The sequence below is a fragment of the Mastacembelus armatus genome, unplaced genomic scaffold (assembly GCF_900324485.2).
Source record: "Mastacembelus armatus unplaced genomic scaffold, fMasArm1.2, whole genome shotgun sequence".
Lineage (NCBI taxonomy): Eukaryota > Metazoa > Chordata > Actinopteri > Synbranchiformes > Mastacembelidae > Mastacembelus > Mastacembelus armatus.
Window position 1 is genome coordinate 16,564 of NW_022872860.1, and position 19,970 is coordinate 36,533.

The 19,970-nt window shown below is 47.9% G+C and overlaps 1 protein-coding gene across 1 annotated transcript; it reads right to left on the reverse strand.

Moving 5' to 3' along the window:
- Positions 1–9,130: 9,130 nt before the first annotated feature.
- On the reverse strand, positions 9,131–15,225 carry LOC113132299 (dynamin-3-like; the record flags this gene model as incomplete). The annotated part of the gene is made up of 6 exons (XM_026310283.1): positions 9,131–9,160; positions 9,441–9,601; positions 13,591–13,689; positions 14,393–14,596; positions 14,691–14,840; positions 15,129–15,225. Coding segments are annotated over 6 exons (726 nt in total), but the record flags the coding sequence as incomplete, so codon positions are not given.
- Positions 15,226–19,970: the final 4,745 nt, after the last annotated feature.

A 19,970-nucleotide genomic window follows, 5' to 3' on the forward strand; every position in this document is an offset into this window, starting at 1 on the left:
CACGCCAGAGAGGCTGAGGCAGCACGTTCACCTGTCATCCCCTCGAGGCCTGGAAGAGGCGGTGAAGGAGGCCGAGCGAGCTGAGGAGGTGCTGAGAGAAGAGCCGGAGATGTGTCAGCCATTGCTACAGCGACGACTAGCCCGAGCGGTCGAGCGGGAGGTGGACGTAGCACAGTCGGGGGATGAGGAGGCCAGCCAAGCCCAACCAGAAGTGGTTCCCCGTCGGAGACCAAGAGCAGACTGCTGCTACCGGTGTGGGGAGCCTGGCCATATCGCCAGGAACTGCCCTGCCCCTAGTCCCCGGGCCCCGATGACGCCACCGGCGGGAAACGGCCGCGGGGCGAGGCAGTGAGAGGACCCTTGCCCGAATCGCCAACTCCTCTCTGTGATGACTACCCAACGGTGGGCCGCTGCGGGCCTGCACAAGGACTGTATCTAGACTGTGTAATCGATGGGCAGCCCTGCCGTGCTCTGGTGGATACGGGATCCACCATTTGTTTGCTGCGGAGAGGAGTGCTACCAGAGACAGTTGGTCCGCTGCCGGGGGATTGGACCCCCATGGACACTGCCCTGTACACGGTTACAGGGGAAAAGACAATGATGCCGGGGAAAAAGACTCTGTCGGTGGTGGTGGGGATGAATCAGACGAGCCATGAATTCTGGCTCGCAGACATAAGAGATGAGTGCATCCTTGGACTAGACTTATTGGTCCAGTGGGGGGCACGGGTTGACGTGCCGGGAGTCGCCATCCATCTCGGTACTGAAACCGTGCAGCTCCGGGTGGGCCGAGGCAGCCAGGAAGAGACCCCTGTCCCACTGACACCCCGACAGCCTCCATACCCCCCAATTCCAGACCCCAGCCACGGACCAAGAACAGCAAAGACTCGGCGGGGGGGCCGGAGAGTTAACGCAGCCCGGGCCAGCACATCACAGCCTGTGCCTCCGCCCAGTCCACCTGTCTCCCCATCACCTGAGACTGTTGCTGCAGTGAAGGAGTTGGGGCGGCGAAGTGGCGAGCATCTAAGTACGACGCAACAAGAACAGCTGCAAAGTCTACTGAATGAGTTCATGGACATTTTCGCAGCCAAGGAGGAGGACTGCACCAGGACGGCACTGATGCAGCACACCATCGATACTGGATCTGCTGCTCCCATCCGCTTACGCCCCCACCGCCTGCCCCTCGCTAAGCGACAGACTGCTGAGGAGTTGATCAAAGAGATGGCAGCGAGTGGCATCATTGAACCGTCAGACAGTCCCCTGGGCCGCACCTATGGTTATGGTGCGTAAGAAGACCGGGGGTTGGCGACCCTGCGTGGACTATAGGCGCCTGAATGCGGTCACCCGCAAGGACTCTTACCCCCTGCCCCGCATCGATGATGCCCTGGACTACGTAGCTGGGTCCTGCTGGTTCAGCTCCCTAGACCTCCGCAGCGGGTATTGGCAAGTTGAACTGGCCGCTGAGGCCCGACCCAAGACTGCGTTTACCATAGGGCAAGGACTGTGGCAATTTACACTGATGCCATTTGGACTATGCAATGCATCAGCTACATTTGAGAGGCTAATGGAGAGGGTCCTCAAAGACCGTACCCGCTGCGTGGTCTATTTGGACGATCTGCTGATCCACGCCAAAGACTTTGAGCAGGCTGTTGCTAACACCCGAGAGGTCATGACAGCCATCGGGGGGCCGGGTTAAGGTTGAACCCGGCCAAGTGCAACCTGCTTGCTCGCCAAACGCATTTCCTGGGACATGTGGTGAGCGAAAGGGGCGTGGCTACCAACCCAGAGAAGCTGGTCGCAGTGGGGACTGGCCTCCCCCAACGAACATCTCGGAACTGCGAAGCTTCCTAGGACTGGCCTCTTATTACCGAAGGTTCGTCAAAGACTTTGCCACCATTGCCAGCCCTTTGCACCATTTAACAGATAAGGGCCGGCGGTTTCAGTGGTCTGAGGACTGTGCCGCGGCGTTCCAGCAGCTGAAGGCCGCCCTCGCGGTCGCCCCAGTCCTGGCGTACCCTGACCCCAGTCAACCCTTCCTGCTGGACATGGACGCCAGTAACGTGGGGGTTGGAGCTGTGCTCTCCCAGAGGGGAGAGGCTGGAGAGCGGGTAGTGGCGTACTACAGCTGCAGCCTCAGCCGGGCCGAGAGGAACTACTGTGTTACCCGGCGGGAGCTGTTGGCAGTAATTTTGGCAGTCCGCCATTTCCGACCCTACCTCTTGGGCACCAAGTTCCTGCTCAGGACCGACCATGCCAGCCTGACCTGGTTGTTAAACTTTCGCCAGCCGGAGGGTCAGGTGGCCAGGTGGCTGGAAATATTGCAGGAATATGACTTTGAGATCCAGCACCGACCAGGGAGGCAGCATGCCAACGCCGATGCTCTCTCCAGACGCCCTTGTCTCACGGAGGAGTGTCGGTACTGTGGGCGTCTGGAGGAATGGTATCGGGGCCTGACGGCAGCGGCGGCGGAACCAGAGGGTGGCCGCGGGGTGTCGGAGCCATTCCTCCCTGAGGAACTGGGGCCACGCCAGGCGAGTGACCGAGTGCTGGGGACGGTGAGGAGGTGGTTGCAGGCGGGGACGCGTCCGGACTGGCCGGCCGTGTCCTCACAGGAGCCTGAGCTGAAGTCGCTGCATTCCCAGTGGAGCAACTTGGAGCTCCACGACGGCGTGGTCTACCGGCGGTGGCGGGCACCGGGAGGAGGAAGTGACCGACTACAGCTCCTGGTCCCCCGAGCCTTGCGGCTTGAGGTCCTCCGCTGGGTGCACGGGGCGGCAGGCGCCGGCCATTTCGGGAATGGCAAGATGGTGCGGCGGCTGAGGCAGCGGTTTTACTGGCCAGGGTGTCTACAGGATGTGGAGATCCACGTCCACTGCTGCGACGTCTGCACGGCTCAGAAGGGACCTGGCCAACGCTGTAACAGTACCTGGTGGGGGCCCCCATGGAAAGGGTCCGAGTCGACATCCTGGGCCCGTTCCCTGTCACTGATGCTGGCAACGGCTTCGTCCTGGTCGCGATGGACTATTTTACAAAGTGGCCGGAGGCGTATGCGGTGCCGGAACAGTGTGCGGCGACCTCGGCACGGGTTCTAGTGGACGGGATGTTCACGCGGTTCGGGGTGCCGGAGGAACTCCATAGTGACCAGGGGAGAAACTTTGAAAGCCGGATGTTTGGAGAGGTGTGCCAGCGGTTGGGGGTGAGGAAGACGAGGACCACCCCGCTTCACCCCCAAAGTGACGGGCTTGTCGAGCGATTCAACCGCACGCTCTCGACTCAGCTCGCTATCCTGACCAGCCAGCACCAGAAGGACTGGGACCAACACCTGCCCCTTGTTCTGTGGGCGTATCGGACGGCAGTGCAGGAGTCAAGTCAGTGCACTCCTGCAGCACTGATGTTCGGAAATGAACTCCGAACCCCGGTGGACCTGGTGTTCGGGGCGCCCCCTGAGCCGGAGATTGCTGGCGGTCCGGACATGGATTATGTTCGGCGCCTGAGGGAGCGGTTGACCACGGTCCATCAATTGGCCAGAGAGACGTTGGGGGCGACTGGGGCTCGCCAGAAGCGGGCCTATGATACCCGCGCTCACGGTCCCACTTTGGCACCCGGGGATCGGGTGTGGGTGTTCTGCCCGCAAAGGAAGCGGGGGCTGTCCCCAAAGCTGATGAGTCATTGGCAGGGACCTGGAGAGATCCTTGAGCGGATCTCAGAGGTGGTTTTCCGGGTACGGATGCCAGGGCGGGGAAGGCGGGTGGTGCTGCATAAGGACCGGTTGGCACCGTACCACCCGCTTGCCTCAGAACCTGGGACTGGCATGCGCCTGGGAAACTCTCCACCCCCCTTGCCCAGCACGGGGGGGGGACGCCACTGGACTCCGGCCGGGTGCGGGTAGTGGGGTCTCGGGCAGGCCGAGGCGTACTCAGCGCCGACCTGGGCACTTGCTGGACTTTGTGTTGGGGAATTAGGGTTGTGGGGACACTAACCCTCTTGGGGGGGGGGGGGGGGGGGGGCTGTGTAGCAACCTGGCCGGGGAGTTGGCGGCCAGGTGCATTGTGGGAGTTGTTATCAGTGTTTAGATAGGTTACCTGTTCAAATGTGTTAAGAGTTACGTTCTGTTTGGAGTTATTGTGTACTTTGGGTTGTGTTAGGGAGGGATTGTGTGTGTTTGTGTGGGGTTGTTTAGTGGGAGTGGCTGTCACCATGACTCTGGGCGATGTGTGTGTGGAAAAGGGGCTTGGTGACAGCGCTTGTAAGTGTGTGGAGTTTGATGGCTTGTTCTCTGAGCAATAAACTGCGTGAAAGAAGAACACTGCCTCCTGCTGGTCAATCGAGAAGACTGCACTTATTTACTGAGACGCTCGGGGTCGTGCGGTGTATGGGGCACGAGCGCTCTCTCTCGCTAGCAAGTACGGCGATAGCTGCTAGCATCCTGCTAGCCGTCTAGTGCTTACTAGAGTAGCTTAGCTCCAACAAAAACCCACCAGTTGTTACAATACATTTAAAAATGACATAATCCATTTTGGACCAAAAACAACTTAGATGAGATAAGCTTGAAGATAAAAAGATTGCACATTTAGCTGTGTTTAACCAATGTTTGTTTGTTTTTTTTTTCAAAAGTATGTGTAACTGCATTATTGTGTTATTTTTATATAGTATATAGATACGATCTCATTCCCATGAGTTATTAATGTGTGTCCAGAAGACAGTATGTGTGATCCTGTGCAGCAGCTCCCCTAAACTTACATTGGCATCATGTCACTTTCTGCAGGCTATATATAAAGTAAGTTAGGGTTTTAATGTCTGTGTAGATTCTCAGTCCTCCAGGGATGGTTATCTAGAGGTTGAGTCATGGCAACTGGACTTTCAGTTTCTAAGGCCTTACACTGTATGGCATACACCTATGTCATTCCCTATGTAGCTGTTTCTGAGAGGTTTAAACGGATTTTTGGGAAACATCAGATACCACTTCACTTCAAAGCCACCAACACACTGAGACAGAGACTGGTTCACCCTCAAGACCAGATACCAAAACAAAAGAGGAGCAATGTAGTGTATGCTGTACAGTGTAAGAAAGAATGCCCAGAACAACCACTCAACAGGAGGATGGTCCAGCACAGGAGGAGCAGCTCCCTCAGGACCACAGACAGCTGTGGACCTCCATTTAAAGGAAACAGGACACTCATTTGAAGACAGTGAGGTACACATTTTGGACAGAGAAGATAGATGGGTTGAAAGAGGAGTCAGGGAAGCTATATATGTCCAAGTGGAGAAACCCTCCCTTAACAGTGGTGGAGGACTCAGACATAATCTATCTTCAATATACCAGGCTGCCCTTTCATCTGTTCCCAGCAAATTAAGGAACATACCAAATGTTTCCCAGGAAGGACGGGACTCTGCAGACAGGTGGGGAATCAGAATGAGTCCACCATTAGATCCTAATGCCCCTCACCTGAGCTCACGCCTTTGTTCACTTAATGAGCCTATTCAGACCAGGTGTGAAGTGAAACCAACTCAGGAGCGTGGGTCTAACAACTCTCACTCTCACCTGATTTGCTTAGCTCACCTAGTGAGCCTATGGGACTAGGGGTGGAGTGACACCAACCTGGGAGATAAATTTGGAGGCTCCAGTCCAGCCTTTCTCAGACTGATGAAGCCACTTGGATGGGTGGCAAAACGTTTTAGCCTTAAAAACTGAAAATCCAGTTGCCATGACTCAACCTCCAAAAATAAAAATGGGCGCATCAACTCTGCTCATTACAAAGCTTTAACAAAGCTGATCTATGCTGATGTGAGAGATGCACACTTATGTGTATGTGTTGTCTCTGATAAGGAGAAGGTGCGTTCTTCTGCATAGACAGATATCCAGCTGCTGCAGAATGCAATGTTGATACTGCTGACACTTGTATGTACAGTATTTTATCTCTCATTCGTGCATAACCTTGCTTAGTCTACAAGGTATATAAGAAACATAGTATAGACAACATTTGTTCACCAATGATAATGCTACAATGCTGCGCACCTGCACACGTTTACAGAAATAAATTCCAAAAATGCCCTATCAAATTAAACTCTAAATGATTTAGAGATGGACGCTCTTATGCTTAAAACAAGCAAATTTCACTGCCAGTGCAGTAAGAGATTTTTACTTGAGAGCTCTTAGAATAAGTGAAGATTACCTGGTGATACCCTCCTCCCAGGAGGACAAAGTAAGAAAGTAAGAAAAAAAAAGGAAAAAAAAAAAGACTTATTTCAAGCAATTCTTGTTTGGTCTAGTTAGTGTAATAACAAGCCAATTCACACTTAAAACAAAAAAATCCATAGTTCAAATCAGTTACAACAGCTATTAGGAGTTTGAATTAACAAAAGTCACATTAAACAAACAAACCCAATAGCTACATGAGAACACAACACAGTAATTACATTTAAAAAAAAACTGAAAACACTGAAAATGTGTCACGGGGGGTGTTGGTGGAGTGGTGTGAAGGAGGAGAGGTGAGAACCCAAATGCAGGACAAACCAAGGCTTTATTTCCCCCCTGGGACATCCAGGGCTCAAGACAATGCCAAACTAGGGAACCCGATTACACGGTAAGACTCGAAAGGACCGAGTGAGACGGTCACAACGCAAAACACACTTCAGCATACGAACACCAACTAAACTATAACAATAACTAATGCTGGGGAAGGTAATGTGATGATGTCACGAAGGGGAAGGTAATGTGATGATGTCATGAAGGGGAAGGTAAAGTGATGATGTCACAAAGGGGGAGGTAAAGTGATGTCACAAACTATTGAAAAAGGACACAGAGCACATTGGTACATTCTTGGTACAAATCTTTCCTGGAGTGTGACAAGAGAGAATCCTGATCTAAAAATGCCTGCAGTTAAAGAAATCCTTTTTAACACCAAGAGGGAAATGTCTTTACGTAACATTGAAGAAGAAGTTAGGATGGCCAGATTGAGAGTTGGAAAGCTGGACAAGGAAGCTGCATTAAAGAGGCAACATCTGAAAAAGCTTGAAAACATGGCGCAGACAAACCTGGACCTCCATGAACACAGCATTATGCGGTTTGAGAAGAAACTTTCAGATAGTGAAACACTTTTGGAAAAGCTGTGTCAAAAGAATGAGGAAATCAAATCAAAAACTGAGGAGAAACAGGGTGAATTAGAGTCATTGAAAAGTCTGTTCACCACGACTGAGAAAGAACTAAATAAGTACAAAAAGTACAAAAACAAATTGGACAAGGTGACACCCACTGCGATGTCGGTCACAGAAGCCTATAAAGTTGATAGAGACTGCTCCTCTGAGGCCCTGAAGACAGAACTCACCAACAAGCTACTGACAAACATGACAATGCAGAACCAGGCCCTCATTGAACGCATTGGCAGGAGAGAGCAGTTATTGCGAGAGCAACAAAGTTACTTACTGACCAACTTAGAGAGACTTAAAAAGGAAGAAGGCAAATTTAATTTGAAGGAAAAAAAAATTGTAGAAGAAGTAGAAAAAGAAAAGCATAGAGCCAACGATATGAAAACGAGGATTCCGTCTTTAGAGTCAGTAAAAATACCTAATATAGATCTTGAGCTGAATGCTTTGGACAGGAAGATAGCAGAAGTGCATAACCACTCCACAAGAAGCTTCTTCACCTTGGATATGCTTAAAAGTATCGAGGACCAAATCGCCATGATCTTAGAGGTAACCGATGAAATGCCAGAGGAAACCTTGAAGGAATTCAGGCACGTGAAACGATCTGAAGCGATAGCCAGGATGCATGATGCAAACCTTAAACTATTACAGGAGGCACACGCAGAAAAATTAAAGAGGTACAGGGAAAGATCAATGGCAGAACCTTACAAGAAATCTGGAAGAAAGATCCTGCCCAGAAGCATGCTTGTAAAGAAAGAGGACACACTCAGTCATAAGCAAGATGAGAAGCAAAATAAGGAGACACCAGAAGAGATAATTTGGCAAGAACTGCTACCAAAGCCGTCCTTAAACCCCGGGGACAAGTCGCAATATCCCAGGGTAGAGGTTAAGAAAGAGGCTGAAAGGCAAAAACAGCAGATGGGGAATGAGAAGATGAGTGGTGTAAAGATTCCAAATGTCCATGCCAACAGACACAAGATATATGAGAAAGAACGGAAGGAAAAGGCAGAGCTCCACCAGGATACAATCCATCTCCCACCCATTTCCAAAGCAGCTAAAGTCACCTCTGCTGCAAGTGCATCACGGATCAAACAGCGTGAGGAGCACATAATCCTACCAGATACTTTTAGAGAGACCAAAAAAGGCCACAACATGGCAATCCATCTCCCACCCATTTCCAAAGCAGCTAAAGTCACCTCTGCTGCAAGTGCATCACGGATCAAACAGCGTGAGGAGCACATAATCCTACCAGATACTTTTAGAGAGACCAAAAAAGGCCACAACATGACAATCCATCTCCCCCCCATTTCCAAAGCAGCTAAAGTCACCTCTGCTGCACGTGCATCACGGATCAAACAGCGTGAGGAGCACCAGAACCTACCAGATACTTTTAGAGAGACCAAAAAAGTCCACAACATGACAATCCATCTCCCCCCCATTTCCAAAGCAGCCATTGCCCAGAGATTCCCAAAGTAAACTGAGGAGTTAATGTGGTGCTTCACAGCAGGAAAGCTTTGGGTTTAAATTGTGCTTTTTCTGTGTGTGTGTGTGTGTGTGTGTTGGGGCGGGGTGGGGGGTTCTCCAGGTCCTCTGGTTTCCTCCCACAGTCTTTGGTCTTATGCCTAAAACAAGCAAATTGATTAATGTAGTTTAATATGTCAATTTCTTTTGAGATCTGTTTTTTTTTTAAAAACAATCTCAGTTTATAATCTAGAGTTTGATGTTTGGTAGGTAAAACAACGGATTTATCAGAGCTTTAAAATTGATCTGATCAAATGTTAGTAGAAAAACATTTCATTTTCAATTGACCATTTGAAGCTAACTTACAAAAAATGTAATAGAAAAGGCTTAAAAAGTTTGGGATAATTACGAGACTGCATGGCAAAATACACATAAATGTATAAATGTATATTACATTCTAGTAAACAAGAAAGACACCGAAACAATGTAAAAGACAGCGTAAATGTAATTAAACATACCCAAAAAAACATAAGGAGTCATCAACTCAGACAACATCTACCTGTATAAATAAATCTTCTTGTTAAAACATCAAGTAATATATCGGTAGCCTACAAGGCTATGCTTGCACAATAACACAAATGTGAATCAGCAGTCAACATTGCCTGACCAGATGTGGCGTCTCATGATCTCATCAATGGATTAAATGTATATTATGTAATGAATAAATAATAATGAATATAATAATAATGTTTGATGTGTAGCTCTGCGTGATTGTATCTCTACTACCTTGGTATGAAAATACAGGATCCGCCTTAGGAGATAATTTCAGTGTGTCTCACCTGATTGAGGGTCTTCTGCAGGTGCGGTGTGCCCATGCGTTCGGCAATGTGTCTGTATGCAGGGTGGGACAGGAAAAATTTCCTCTCGGCAGCCAAAGCAGCGCGAATGTCTTTCTTTCCATCTATGTCCTTTTGGCTGCGGTTCACCACCCCAATGTAACCTACAAAAAATACAAACAGTGTCATGAAAAAACTCCTGGTACACCAGACTGAAGAGCCCTAAAACAAGCAAGAAGTGGCAGCAGTGAAGCAGGGAAAGTGTGGTCTGATACACACAATGAAATAAATTAACTGTCAATCAGTTTAATCATTGCAGTTGTTACATTTTAAAGGCAATATGTAGTATTACAGAGCAATACAAAACATACTAGAAAAGGTAATTTCGGAAGAAATTACGTGGGAGAGCTGATACGCTGACAAAAAATACGAGGAGTAATTTAAAGTCAAAAAAGCAGACGAAAGAAAAAAGTGACAAGGAAGCAAAGAAGTTGACCAAGTAGAAGAAGTTGAATTAAAAGGAAGGAAAATGAAGTTGAAATTAAAGAAAAAAGGCAGGAAGTAAGCATGAAAAGAGTGGGATCTGAAGAAAAAGACAGACAAAGAAGAAAGTACAGGATGAGTAAGAAAGGGTTGAAAGGCAATGAAAGTAAGAAAGAAAGGTGAGGAAAGAAAAAAGTGCCAAGGAAACAAAGAAGTTGACCAAGTAGAAGAAGCTGAACGAAAAGGAAGGAAAATGAAGTTGAAAATAAAGAAAAAAGGCAAGAAGTAAGCATGAAAAGAGAGGCACTGAACAAAAAGACAGACAAAGAAGAAAGTACAGGATGAGTAAGAAAGGGTTGAAAGGCAATGAAAGTAAGAAAGAAAGGTGAGGAAAGAAAAAAGTGCCAAGGAAGCAAAGAAGTTGACAAAGTAGAAGAAGTTGAAAGAAAAGGAAGGAAAATGAAGTTGAAAGTAAAGAAAAAAGGCAAGAAGTAAGCATGAAAAGAAGAAGAAGAAGAAGTACTTTATTAATCCCCAAGTGGATTAATAAAGCAATCAACCTGTATGTAGAAAAGTAAAGTAATTTGTTTTTGGGGGTTGGAGTGTGTATGTGTGTGTGCGTGTATGTGTGTGCGTGCATGCATGCATGCATGCGTGTGTATGTGGTGTGTGTCTGTTTTATTGTTTATATTATGGAATTATAGAGTTATGGCCGTGGAAACAAAAGACTTCCTGAATCTCTCAGTCTTGGTTTTAGGAGGAATTAGTCTGGGGCTGAATGAACTTCCCATTCGCCACAGTTCCTCATGAAGTGGGTGGGCAGAATTTTCCAGTATGGAGTTGATTTTGTTCACCGTCCTCCTCTCTGCCACAGCCTCCAGTCTGTTGTTCCAGTCCAACAACAGATTTTGCCTTCCTGATCAACTTGTTTAGTCTGTTGGCCTCACCAGCCTTGATGCCACCTCCCGAGCACACAAACTGCAAAGAACAGTGCACTCGCTACTACAGACTGATAGAACGTCTTCAGTAGCTTGTTGCACACGCCAAAGGAACAGAGTCTCTGTTAATGTGGACTCCAAGGTATTTGTAGGAGTCCACAATCTCTACTTCGTCTCCAAGGATGGAGACAGGGACTGGGGTCTTCCTGCTCCTCCTAAAGTCCACCACCAGTTCTCTGGTTTTCTTGATATTGAGCTTTAGACAGTTGATGTTACACCAATCAACAAAGCTTTTTATCAAGTGAACTCAAAAGAGGGGCACTGAAAAAAAAGACAGACAAAGAAGAAAGTACAGGATGAATAAGAATTGGTTGAAAGGCAATGAAAGTAAGAAAGAAAGGTGAGGAAAGACAGAACCAGGAAGAAGAAGAAGAAGTACTTAATTAATCCCCAAGGGGAAATTAAATTGTTACAGCAGTTATTAAAGTTATTAAATTTTATATTATTTAAATTATATAAATTGATAGTGATTAATAAAGTGATTAATACAATATTAAAGCAATGAACCTGTATGTAGAAAAGTAAAGTAATTACTTGTTTTTGGGGGTTGGTGAGTGTGTGTGTGTATGTATGTGTGTATAAAAAAAGGAATATAAACAAACTAAAATAATCAAAGGGGGATAAAGGGTGTGACCATGTCCTGCCTAGTGAAGACGTCAAGGCCAACAATAGTGCCTACGGCAATCTGCCAGGAGCCAAGTGCTTGGTAAGAAGTGAAAGAAGTACGTTTTATGTCATTTCTCGTACCTTTTCCGGAAAAAACAGACTTCTCCTTACGTTCATACGGATTAAATAAAAAGTGATGATTTGTTTTTGACTTGAATTGTTTCACTCAAAAGAAAACATTTCAAGCTTTCTAGCCATATAATTCTTATTTTTAGGAGCCAAGTATTCGCTGAGATTCTGGTCGTTTTATTTACGCGTCTGTGAAGAGAAATGGCAGAGACAGACAAGGCAGAGATCGCACCCTGTCGGCTTTGTTTATTTAGAAAAAGCACAACGTTTTGTTGTTATTATGATGGTATACCACTAAAATCAGATTTGAATGATAGATTTCTGTTATCTGTACGATCAGAATTGACGGAGTAATTTCAGTTTGTTTCGGCCTTATCAGGAAACGATGCGTCAAAACGCGCCGGCGCTTGCGTCGACCACAGAGGGTTTTAAGCAGCCAGTCGGGTTTAAGCAGCCAATATATATATATATATATATATATATATATATATATATATATATATAGCTCGGTGGCTCCACACCAGCTAACGGGGCTAGGCTAGCTGGCTTTGACATTAAGCAGCCAGTCAGTCTAATTAGCAATCACAGACAGCTGCTCTGTTCAGCTACTGCTTTGTGTTGATCTGTTGCTATGGTGACCTAAGCCCAGAGTGGGAGGGGGAGTGACACAGCGCTTTACACACGCTGAGTGAATGAGACGCTAACAAAACTTCACCTCACAAAATGGAGGACTACAGAAAAACTATAAGACCTATCGAAATAATTCTTTCACTAACAGTGCCAGGAGGCTTCAACGAAGAGAGTGATCCGCTTTTTGTGAAGATATTCCAAAAAATGAACGATTGGTGGCGAGTTAGAAACAGCCTTCATTTGTGTTTTCCCCCAAAACGCTACGACTGTTTTAGAATGGGAGTGAATGAGAGATTGAGCAGTCACTCTCTGTCTGTTTGGCCACGTTGCGGAAAAAACGTAGGTCCTAGTGAGAACAGCATTGCCTGAAAGAGGACAAAAATCTCTACTACTTTTGAGAAAATGGTGTATGAAGAGTCAAAATTGTGGCCGTGACGGCGAGTTAGAGAGAAAAATTTTCAATAAATTTAACAGCTTCTCCCGCTCTAGCTGTGACGTCACCCGCTCTAGCCTGCTAGAGGATTCTGCAATACACACCAATGGAAAAGTTGAAAAATGAGCAAAAACACCCTAAAATATAAACTGCCAGAAATCAAAAAGTATAAAAGATATCAAGAAGCTGACTTACAGACTAAAAGTTTAAAGGGTCTAGACCGGTTTAAAGTTGAAATGACGTTTCTAGAACAAAGTATGACGATTTGGGAAGCTCAAACAAAGAGGAAAGTTTCATGGAAGTTGAAAGTTTTCTCCATAGAAAACCATTGTAAAAAAAAGGTGAAAAAAAGAAAAAGTATAAAAGATAAAAAGAAGAAAAGTAATAGCAGGAAAGTCCTCTGAAAGATGCACGTTTTGAAGTTTGAACGGAGTTTCTAGCCCAAAGCGTCTGGAAGAAGATAGCGACCGAAGAAAAGGGCGAAATAATAATAAAGAGCGAAGATAACATAAGTGGGAGAGCTCTGTCAGCTCTCCCACTAAATATGGTATGCTACTGCCAGTTCTGTGCTGTATGTGTGTGTCTGATAAAATATCTGAGTACTAGTCCCTCAGTGTGTCAGGTTATGAATGTGGGCTAGTGATAGTGATATTTGGCAGCAGTGGGAAAGTTCACAAAACTGTCAGTGGGCTTTGACTGCCATGCTCAGCAAAAAAAGAGCTAGACAACAAACAAAGTTTGTGCCACATCTCAACCATACCATAGTTGTCCATTGGTGTCAAATGTATTTACTGTTTGTAAATATTTAGCTGCTCTATTTACTATAAGTGAATGGTAGTTTTAAACCTTGTTTTAAATGTTCATATGGCATTACCTCTGCGGAGTGGCAGTAGTTTGTTTTCCAGGATGTCTTGTGCGGTTGTCCCCTCATCCATCAGGTCCAGCTTGGTGATTACACCAATCGTCCGCAGACCTAAAGAAGAAGGTGTTGATGTTAGTACAGTCCACCATGGAAGTGAGATTTTAGGATTTACAAAGTGATGTGATGACATTATTTATGTTGACAAATAACTCCCATAGTGTCTTAAAAAAATGTTTCAAAGCCATGTACCATTTGTTAAAAACTTACACACAGACTACTTACACTGCTTAACAGATGAAAACAAGACTGTGAGGCTGTACAGAAGTACTTTAAGCTAAAAGCTAACATCAGCATGCTAATATGCGCGCAATAGCAATGTTAAGATGCTAAGGTTAAGGAGGTACCTTTTATACATCTGGCTTATTTTTTTATTTATAGCATGTTAGCACATTAGCTAATTAGCAGTAAACAAAAAGTTCATAATGACATTCCTATTTCCTAAATATGTCCTTATAATTTAGTAAAACTAGTAAATGCCATAGAGATGTACACTACATAGTTATTATTCATTAATCCACAGTGCTAAAAGCCTGTACCTTGAAATAGAACTTTCTCAGTATTAAATGAATAAGGGTGGAGATAATTTATTTTAATTACATTTCCACTAATCTTTTCAAGCCACATATGCTAGCAGGAAATGTTTTAATAATGTATCTGTTAATTATTCTGGTGAGCTTGCAGGATTAATAGAAAGAAGAACACTGCTAATGGCTGCATATGAAGTAAGAAAAGCAGAACACATAATTCCCCTTACCCTGAGGGTCTACCTCCTTGGCAATCTTGAGGGCATCGGAGTTGGCCAGGTCAGTGTTTGCTGGTGTGACGGCCAGGATCAGACAACTCTCCTTGGTGATGAACTGGAGCAACATGTCTCTGATCTGGTGTTCAATGTCTGGAGGCTGGTCTCCCACGGCCACTTTGGTCATCCCCGGCAGGTCGATCAGGGTGAGATTCAAAACTGAGAGGATATTGATGAGAAGGAAAGAAGGAAACAGTTGGACAGAGGTTGAAAATTTAAAGGCTGAATATCTATGTGCATATGTGTGTGTTACCATTAGGGGAGTAGACACGGAGGTTGATGGGGATGGGGGAGATGCCTTTGTTGGAGCCAGTAATACGGTCGGTCTCTGCTTCAATCTCCAAACGTACCTCCTCAAAGTCCACAAACTTGCGGCCCTTACAGTGCAGGAACTCAGCATACTCTACATGGTGAAAATTAGAGATTTAAACAGGAGAGAGGGTGATGCATTGACAGGTGATTAATATAGACACTTACACATAGAGAGCGATAAAACGGGACAGTAGATGGCACAAAGATTTCTTTGAGGGACTGAAAACATCTGTTGCACAAAACCTGTTGTAATAAGATATGTAGGTTGATTTTCTACATTGTGTTTTATTAGTTTTCTGCTTTGTGACTGTTGACTTTGGCTGCAGGCACCTGACTGCTTCTTGAAGGCTCAGCTGTTTGACTCATGTATACAACTTGCCTGCTTTACTGTTAACCAGCTGGAGGATGAGAGGACGACGGGTGACAATGCCAGATCCTCTGGGCAAAAAGTCCCTGATGGAGAGACAGAGATGAAGTTATACAGAAATACATATATCTATCTGTGTCTATCTACCTCTGTATCTATCTAGAAAGAGAGAGATATCAAAATGGATATACAGTGGGTACGGAAAGTATTCAGACCCCTTCAAATTTTTCATTATTTGTGTCATTGCAGCCATTTGCCAAAATCAAAAAAGTTCATTTTATTTCTCATTAATGTACACTCAGCACCCCTTCTTGACAGAAAAAAACAGAAATGTAGAAATTTTTGCACATGTATTAAAAAAGAAAAACTGAAATATCACATGGTCATAAGTATTCAGACCCTGTGCTCAGTATTGAGTAGAAGCACCCTTTTGAGCTAGTACAGCCATGAGTCTTCTTGGGAATGATGCAACAAGTTTTTCACACCTGGATTTGGGGATCCTCTGCCATTCTTCCTTGCAGATCCTCTCCAGTTCTGTCAGGTTGGATGGTGAACGTTGGTGGACAGCCATTTTCAGGTCTCTCCAGAGATGCTCAATTGGGTTTAGGTCAGGACTCTGGCTGGGCCAGTCAAGAACGGTCACAGAGTTGTTCCGAAGCCACTCCTTTGTTATTTTAGCTGTGTGCTTAGGTTCATTGTCCTGTTGAAAGGTGAACCTTCGGCCAGTCTGAGGTCCTGAGCACTCTGGAAGAGGTTTTCTTCCAGGATATCTCTGTACTTGGCCGCATTCATCTTTCCTTCAATTACAACCAGTCGTCCTGTCCCTGCAGCTGAAAAACACCCCCACAACACGATGCTCCCACCACCATGTTTCACTGTAGGGATTGTATTGGGCAGGTGATGAGCAGTGCCTGGTTTTCTCCACACATACCACTTACAATTAACGCCAAAAAGTTCAATCTTGGTCTCATCAGACCAGAGAATCTTATTTCTCATAGTCTGGGAGTCCTTCATGTGTTTTTTGGCAAACTCTATTCAGGTTTTCATATGTCTTGCACTGAGGAGAGGCTTCCGTCGGGCCACTCTGCCACAAAGCCCCGACTGGTGGAGGGCTGCAGTGATAGTTGACTTTGTGGAACTTTCTCCCATCTCCCTACTGCATCTCTGGAGCTCAGCCACAGTGATCTTTGGGTTCTTCTTTACCTCTCTCACCAAGGCTCTTCTCCCACGATTGCTCAGTTTGGCTGGACGGCCAGGTCTAGGAAGAGTTCTGGTCGTCCCAAACTTTTTCCATTTGAGGATTATGGAGGCCACTGTGCTCTTAGGAACCTTGAGTGCTGCAGAAATTCTTTTGTAACCTTGGCCAGATCTGTGCCTTGCCACAATTCTGTCTCTGAGCTCCTTGGGCAGTTCCTTCGACCTCATGATTCTCATTTGCTCTGACATGCACTGTGAGCTGTAAGGTCTTATATAGACAGGTGTGTGCCTTTCCTAATCAAGTCCAATCAGTTTAATTAAACACAGCTGGACTCCAATGAAGGAGCAGAACCATCTCAAGGAGGATCAGAAGAATGGACAGCATGTGAGTTAAATATGAGTGTCACTGCAAAGGGTCTGAATACTTATGACCATGTGATATTTCAGTTTTTCTTTTTTAATAAATTTGCAAAAATTTCTGCATTTCTGTCTTTTTCTGTCAAGATGGGGTGCTGAGTGTACATTAATGAGAAATAAAATGAACTTTTTTAATTTTGGCAAATGGCTGCAATGACACAAAGAGTGAAAAATTTAAAGGGGTCTGAATACTTTCCGTACCCACTGTATAAAGTAAGTTAGGGTTTTAATGTCTGTGTAGATTCTCAGTCCTCAGGGATGGTTATCTAGAGGTTGAGTCATGGCAACTGGACTTTCAGTTTCTAAGGCCTTACACTGTATGGCATACACCTATGTCATTCCCTATGTAGCCGTTTCTGAGAGGCTTAAACAGATTTTTGGCCGAGCAGAGTAGGGAGGAGCTAGCCCGCAGACGCGAGGGAGAGAGAGTGGGCTCCTTCGCCGCTGACATCCGTCTACACACCCGAAGGGGCTACCCTACCTTCCCGAGGGCAGCGAGAGAAGAGCTGGGTCTCCACGCCCTCCTGCGGGGCTTCACGCCAGAGAGGCTGAGGCAGCACGTTCACCTGTCATCCCCTCGAGGCCTGGAAGAGGCGGTGAAGGAGGCCGAGCGAGCTGAGGAGGTGCTGAGAGAAGAGCCGGAGATGTGTCAGCCATTGCTACAGCGACGACTAGCCCGAGCGGTCGAGCGGGAGGTGGACGTAGCACAGTCGGGGGATGAGGAGGCCAGCCAAGCCCAACCAGAAGTGGTTCCCCGTCGGAGACCAAGAGCAGACTGCTGCTACCGGTGTGGGAGCCTGGCCATATCGCCAGAAACTGCCCTGCCCCTAGTCCCCGGGCCCCGATGACGCCACCGGCGGGAACGGCCGCGGGGCGAGGCAGTGAGAGGACCCTTGCCCGAATCGCCAACTCCTCTCGTGATGACTAACCCAACGGTGGGCCGCTGCGGCCTGCACAAGGACTGTATCTAAGACTGTGGTGGTAAATCGAATGGGAACACCCTGGCCGTGCTCTGACCGTATCGTAGGAGAACGGATCCCCATTGTTTTGCTGCGGAGAAGGAGTGCTGACCAGAGACAGTTGGAGCCTCCGCTGCCGAAGGGTATTGGACACCCCATGTACATAGCCCTGAATACACGGTTAGCAGGGTAAAAGACAATGGATGCCGGGAAAAAGACTCTGTAGTGTGGTGGTGGGAGAATCGAGACAAGCCATGAATTCTAGGCTCGCACATAAGAGATGCGTGCATCCTTGGACTAGACTTATGGGTCCAGTGGGAGGAGGGCACGAGGTTGGAACGTGTCGGGAGTTCCGCCATGCCATGCTCGGTACGGAAACGTGCAGCTTCGGTGGCCCGAGATAGCCAGGAAGAGAGCCCCTTTCCACTGACAACCCCCCGACAGCCCCATGAACCCCCAATGTCCAGACCCAGCCACGGACCAAGAAACAAAGACTCGCGGGGGGGGCCGGAGAGTTAAACGCAGACCCGGTGCACAGCACATCCAGCCTGTGCCTCCGCCCAGTCCAACCTGTCCTCCTCCATCGAACCTGAGACTGTTGCTGCATGGAAGGATTGGGGGCGGCGAAGTGGCGACAGCTAAGTACGACGCACAAGAACAGCTGCAAGTCCTACTGAATGAGTTCAAGGACAGTTTCGCAGCCAGGAGGAGAAGGACTGGCACCAGACGGCACTGATGCCGCACAACCATCGATACTTGGATCTGCTGCTCCCTCTTGCTTACGCCCCCAACAGCCTCCCCTCCGCTAAGCGACAGACTGCTGAGGAGTTGACTCAAAGAGGATGGCAGCGAGTGGCAATCATTGAACGTCAGACAGTCCCGGCCGCACCTATGGTTATGGTGCGTAAGAAGACCGGGGGTGGCCCCCCGAACCTAGCGTGGCATAGGCGCCTGAATGCGGTCACACCGCAGGACTCTAACCCCCGCCCCGCATCGATGATGCCTGGACTACGTAGCTGGGTCCTGCGGTTCACCCCTAGACCTCCGCAGCGGGTATTGGCAAGTTGAAACTGGCCGCTGAGGCCAGACCCAAGACTGCCGTTTACCATAGGGCAAGGACTGTGGCAATTTACACTGATGCCATTTGGACTATGCAATGCACAGCTACATTTGAGAAGCTAATGGAGAGGGTCCTCAAAGACCGTACCCCTGCGGTGGTCTATTTGCGGAACGATCTGCTATCCACGCCAAAAGACTTTGAGCAGGCGTGTTCTAACGACCCGAGAGGAGTCATGACAGCCATCGGGGGCCGGGTAAGGTTGAACCCGGCCAAGTGCAACCTGCTTGCTCGCCAAACGCATTTCCTGGGACATGGTGATGCGAAAGGGGCGGGGCACCAACCCAGAGAAGCTGGTCGCAGTGGGGACTGGCCTCCCCCAACGAACCATCTCGGACTGCGAAGCTCCTAGGACTGGCCTCTTATTAAAGAAGGTTCGTCAAAGACTTTGCCACCATTGCCAGCCCTTTGCACAATTTAACAGATAAGGGCCGGCGGTTTGAGTGGTCTGAGGACTGTGCCCCGCGGCGTTCCAGCAGCTGAAGGCCGCCCTCGCGGTCGCCCCGTCCTGGCGTACCCTGACCCCCAGTCAACCCTTCCTGCTGGACATGGACGCCAGTAACGTGGGGTTGGAGCTGTGCCTCCAGAGGGGAGAGGCTGGAGAGCGGGTAGTGGCGTACTACAGCTGCAGCCTCAGCGGGCCGAGAGGAAACTGCTGTTACCCGGCGGGAGCATGTGTGGCGGTAATTTTGGCAGATCCGCCCATTTCGCGACCCACCCTGTGGCAACCAAGTTCCGCTCAGGACCGCCATGCCAGCCTGACCTGGTTGTTTAACTTCCGCCAGCCGAGGGTCAGGTGGCCAGGTGGCTGGAAATATTGCGGAATATGACTTTGAGAATCCAGCACCGACCAGGGAGGCAGCATGCCAACGCCGATGCTCTCTCCAGACGCCCTTGTCTCAACGGAGGAGTGTCGGTACTGTGGGCGTCTGGAGGAATGGTATCGGGGCCTGACGGCAGCGGCGGCGGAACCAAGGGGGCGCCGGGGGTGCGAGCCATATCCTCCCTGAGGAAACTGGGGCCACGCCAGGCGAGTGACCCGAGTGCTGGGGACGGTGAGGAGGTGGTTGCAGGCGGGGACGCGTCCGGAACTGGCCGGCCGTGTCCTCACAGGAAGCCTGAGCTGAAGTCGCTGCATTCCCAGTGGAGCAACTTGGAGCTCCA